Raw genomic sequence first — 5865 nt, 5'->3', positions numbered from 1 at the left:
CTCAGAAACATCGAAAAGACTCATCAAAATTAAAATTTGAAGTAAGTTAAACGGCCCTCAAATTCACGTCGTGTATGTTTGCAATAATCATGATCAGAACAGCTACATTTTGTAACACTGGATATATGCGATGTGATACTCCGACACATTGTCTGTCATCAGAGTATTGAAGTGCATATAAGACAAAGAGCTAGATCAGAACAGGCCACAGTAAACAGTTCTTAACATGTTATGTAGCAGGCGTTTGCAATTTAATAATTGAATTGTTATGTTTGGAAAAAACATATGATATAGTGTTTTGTATAGCATAGCTGTGCGAGTACTCCCGGGACATGCAAGTACATCATTTTATTTATATATAAAACAATATTTACATTTTATATATATTATATTTGGGTCAGAAGTGTATGGTTTATGATATTATTTATTGTAAATGTATGTAGTATACAAACCTGTATTCAATTCATTTCAACTGGCCTGGGTATGGTAAACATTATAGTTACTCTGGGTAATCCAATTCAAAACCCATAATACAATGTACAAAAAAAAAATTAAACACATTGGTAGAAAAAAAAAATTAAAATGTACAATACTCAAATGTGTTCGTGTACTTCCTTACGTAGTTTCATTTCATGAAATATGAAATAAATAAACAGCTGACCATTGTATAATAACAGTGTCATCAAGGAATTAATGTTCACTAGGCAGCTCGAAAAATATTCTTAGATAATACTTGATTCTGATGTGGTCCAAAAAGGAGCTAACAAGTAAAAAATGGTATTCATCTTCAACCTCATCATGCTTCAGTTTTCAATAGGCATTTTCACAGCATACATCATACATGTATGTAATTGTATTCATGTTATTACATGTACATTTTTCTGAACTATCATAGTGTGGATCAGATAGCGTGTCACGCCAGGGTGTCTGATTGAACATTGTATGTACAATATATACATTTTATAAATCTACATCTAGGTAGACAGTAGTTGCGTTGGATACCACAACACTGTACCAGTACATCGTACCAGTACACCATACATCTATGATCACTCTTAAGGTGAAACCTGTTTTTGTGATATGGCACGAACCATGCATTGTCACATTGTGGAAAGAATTTTATTCATGCATTAGAAGCATTGAAGGAAATACAGTTGAACAATCTCAGTAAAAGAAGGATTGAATACAAAAATATGAAAAGAAATTTTTTGTGTGTTTTTTATCAAATGAAATTCATATGCTGGCACATGTACATTTTGTAGTTACATTGTAGGTTGAATAACAGTACTATTTTATGTCAGTTTAAAAAGTGAAATGTGAGCTTACATTTTGTATTTTTACACAAGATTACACGTATTTCAGATTTCTTTCTGGAATTTTCATAGTACCATACATTTGTAGTCCAACAAACATAAGGAGCTAAAAAAATCTGTAATACTCTTGTTGTATGAGCTCTGTGAGCATGTTAAAAACAAGCTGAGTCATCTAGCATAATGAGCGTCATCTTATTCTAACCCCTATTTGTATGTAGAGTAAGCCTTTGATGAAGGCTTTATATGAATATGAGCTTTGGTTCAAGCTGTTGAATGTGTCCCTGACCGACATGTATGAACAGATTGCCAAATGCAACAACCAACAGTGTCATCCCAGCATCTAAACACACACCCCTACACTATATGCCATAAATGTAATTCTCTTCATTATCTGTATTATACAGTAATTTACATGTCCCCTGTTGGTATACAGTACTGTAAAAAAAAATTACGTGGCCAGACGAAGTCTGTGTTTGTACATATCCAGAACGCTAAAAAAATATGTAAAATGCTTGTTATTGTATGTATAATACACATTTATTAATCTTTTGCAATTTGCATGTATTGAGCTACATGTACAATTTGTACAAACAAGGACTTGACAGATGTTGCAATGTTTCACATTGGTCTTTCAATGAGGAAGCCATCATGATAAAATTGTGATATAGATTTAAAATCCAAACTAAATACCCAATCCTCATCCATTTGGCCACTTTTGCACATTTATTAATCTTTTGCAATTTATTGAACCACACAAAGACTTGGCATATGTTGTTTCACATTGCATTTGTCTTTCAAGTAGGAAGCCATGATAAAATTATTTTATAGATTTAAAATGCAAAATAGATAACCCAAGCCTCGTCCATAGCATATGGCCACTTTTATTAAGTGCTAACTACATGTACATGTATATACAAAAGCTTCTGCAGTGTTCAACTCTGTCATGTACAGTATTGTGAATCCTGCTACATACTTCTATATGTGTTCATGTAGCTTGTTTACAGTGTATTTCTGTATCACTGAAATTCGGCCTTGTTCCTTTGTTTCATAACCAGATATTGTGAGTGAAAACCATCACTTATTTATGCTGGTACATGTACATATAATGTTATCATCAAACAAGTTGTATCATACATTGGTACGAAATGAGAAACACTATATTTAAAAAGTAATTTTGTGAGTAGGTATGACATGTACAATGATACTGATAGTGATTTAACATTTAGATGTTTTATTCCCAATATTTTTCTTCGTTCAGCCAAGGAAAATACAAGTGACCTAAGGGGGCTTTGTCACTACGAGTCACTAGACGAGTACAAATGTAGTGACAACACTTAGATCATGAGTATTTTATAAATATTGTAGAATAACATAATTGTACCAGCGCCAGTAATATTACAGAAAAGTCTGGGAAAGTAATGGCAATTTTGAACATTTTGACTCATATTTCAATAACAGCAGAACCAGTGACATAGACACATGTTGTAATGACATACATGTAGACTCGCACTGTCATGACGTATGCGGTTGTTCATGACATCCTTAACTTTATTACCCAATCAGAGTGCACGTTTGCTCTGTAGTATAACGTAATGTTTACTATTTGCATACCACCCAAAGTCAAATTCAAACTAATGTCATTCAGCTTAAAAATGCGTCCTTGTTTTGCATACTGTATTTCGTTAAATGTACAGGGTGTCCATAATATTCTTTGTTGTTCTAGTTAAGTCAAAATTTAGGAATTCTTGTTTACAATGGCGTGATGCATTCGCCATCACTGGACTTTCACCGTTCTGTGTGGAATATTTGACGATTTCCATGTGACATGAAACATACAGTTCAAAGACATACAACGATATTTTGTATGGTTGACAATAAATTTGGTGTTCGAAATGCTGGTTATAGCTGGATTTCTAGTTGTCTTTTTAGGTTTGTTTACAAGGGGGTGTGCAGTGATCACGTGATACAACAAGCAACAATACTGCTGTTGGTGAAAAATACACGTTCATATTTGTGAGATTGCCCTCAGATCTCAGATTGTGAGATTGTGAGATTGGTGACATGTGATGTATAAGTGGTTTTATCATGTGTAAACAAGTAGTATTTGGTCTGAATGTGATGATCTGACTTTTATATTACAAATATGTACACAAAGTCTCTCTCTCTCTCTCTCTCTCTCTCTCTCTCTCTCTCTCTCTCTCTCTCTCTCTCTCTCTCTCTCTCTCTCTCTCTCTCTCTCTCTCTCTCTCTCTCTCTCTCTCTCTCTCTCTCTCTCTCTCTCTCTCTCTCTCTCTCTCTCTCTCTCTCTCTCTCTCTCTCTCTCTCTCTCTCTCTCTCCCTCTCTCCTGTTCTCATACAGTATCATATGCATGTTTATGGATGGGGACTGAACTTGTAATCATTGTATGTTTTCCCCTCTTTTACAGAAATTATGGGTCTGTCAGAAGAAAAGTAGGAAACTCAGACAGTGGTTCTGATATAAATCCTGTCACACCATAGAGGCTGAATTGACAACGAGAATTGTGTGTGACAAGTATCACTTTTGACATATACGTTTGCCAACAGAAGTTTTATTTCACTACTCTTTGACAATGGCACCATCGAGAAGATTCCTCACTAACTTTATGGTCTTATCAGCATTAGCAGTTCTCAATATATTTGTTTATGTTTATTTTACGCACCCAGCATTATTAACCGTTAAGACATCTACACATCCAACAAAAATCGAAGTCAGTCGAACACAACCCACTGTCAATCAGGGAATTGCTGCTGTTCAAAATCAGTCTAGTCACCAAATGGTTCCAGATCTGGCTATCAATCTAGAGGTGAAGAAACCAGATATTCACATTGTAAATCAGAATATTCTCCCACAAGGCAATGTAGACCTGAATCCACCTGTCAATCAACAACAAGCAGCCAATGAAGACCCAAATCTACCTGTCAATCAACCAGTAGAGCCAATAAAGACAGACAAGGTGGAAGAGCCAATTAAAAAGATAGTTTTACCTCACGACTACAAGCTTGTTATTAATCACCCCGATAAATGCTTCAACCCAGATGGAACAAGGGCAGAAGTATTCTTATTAGTACTTATTAATTCTGTACATAAAAACTTTGAGCAGAGACAAGCCATCAGAGACACATGGGGAAGCCCAACAATGAGTTCTGGAAAGCGTATTGTTACTTTGTTCCTCTTAGCAAATGTTCATGATGACAATCTCCAACAGCTTGTCTTACAAGAAGACAATAAACATGGTGACATTCTTATGGAAAGTTTTGATGATACCTACAAGAATCTAACTTTGAAGTCTATCATGGGATTCAAATGGGTGAAAAATTACTGCTCTCATGCAAGGTTTGGTATGAAAACTGACGATGACATGTTTGTGCATTATGACAATATTGTGAAATTCCTAATTGATGCCCCTGATAAAAAGTTAGCTGTTGGATACCTCATCAATGGTTCGCCCATAAGAGATGTGAAAAGTAAATGGTACATGCCACGAGACTTGTATCCTGGAAATAAGTATCCACCATTTTTATCAGGAACGGGATATGTTATGTCCACAGATGTAATGTGTGATGTATACGATGTATCCCTCTATACCCCCTATTTATACTTAGAAGATGTCTATGTGGCAACGTGTTGGGATAAAATTGGAGTACACCCGAAAAAGCATCCAGAGTTTAATAACTGGAAAAAGATGTATCAGCTATGCCGGTATCGTAGAATAATGACGGCACACATGGTTACACCGAATGAAATGTACAGAATTTGGCGAGATATGGCAGCCAAGAAACATATTCTTTGTCCTAGATAGTTTCTTAATTAAGGATCAAACATTAAGGTAGTATGCACCTTGGGAACCAACTTCCTGGCAAATCAAAGATCTTACAATCACGCCAAACTTTGCCATATGAAAGCTTGTTCCTGGTCGGTTTGAAGTGATAAAATAGAAATTTGAGGGTTCATTGTCTTGTTTTCATGAAAATTGCCAATATGTTATTGTTTTCAAAGAGTTGAAGTGGCCATATTGATGAGGATTGGGTATTTATTTTGGGATTTTAATTTACAAAACAGTTTTATCATGGCTTCCTATTTTAAATATCAATGTGCAACAACATAGACTAAGTCTGTGTTTGTAGCTCAGTTCAGTGCAAAAAGGTCAAAAGTATGTAAAAAGTTTGTTATTGTACGTATAGTAACAAAGATTTTACATACATTTTTTTTGTATTTATCAATCTTCTGCAATTTATTGAGTTTTACAACCAAGTATTTTGGATATGTTGTTTCACATTGATTTTTCAAGTAGGAAGCCATGATAAAATTGTTATAAAATTTAAAAAATCCAAACTAAATACCAAATCCTCATCCATATGGCCACTTTAACACAATATATGGCAGCTATATGATATTGGATTCCAAAATTGCTATATTTTGATCTCTATTGAAAAAATTTGTAGGGTGACCACTATTTTTAAAACACTTTTAACTCAGAATGGGTTTGAGTTTTCTTGGTCGAAGTAACAGCGAAAGCTCAGGATTTTGTTT

General features: G+C 34.7%; 1 protein-coding gene across 1 annotated transcript; it reads left to right on the top strand.

The window, feature by feature from the left end:
• Positions 1-3768: 3768 nt before the first annotated feature.
• LOC144447587 (beta-1,3-galactosyltransferase 1-like) lies at positions 3769-5489 on the top strand. Its single transcript, XM_078137664.1, has one exon. It carries the CDS (start codon positions 3905-3907, stop codon positions 5132-5134), a length of 1230 nt encoding a protein of 409 aa, XP_077993790.1. The 5' UTR covers positions 3769-3904; the 3' UTR covers positions 5135-5489.
• The last annotated feature ends 376 nt before the right edge of the window (positions 5490-5865 follow it).

Source organism: Glandiceps talaboti, chromosome 16 (assembly GCF_964340395.1).
Source record: "Glandiceps talaboti chromosome 16, keGlaTala1.1, whole genome shotgun sequence".
Lineage (NCBI taxonomy): Eukaryota > Metazoa > Hemichordata > Enteropneusta > Spengelidae > Glandiceps > Glandiceps talaboti.
The sequence above is the reverse complement of the archived record's forward strand: the minus strand, read 5'-3'. Positions and strand labels throughout refer to the sequence as shown.

What these genes read in the sequence shown, in the direction of transcription:
- LOC144447587 (XM_078137664.1), top strand. Translation starts at nt 3,905, where the DNA reads ATGGCACCATCGAGAAGATTCCTCACTAACTTTATGGTCTTATCAGCA.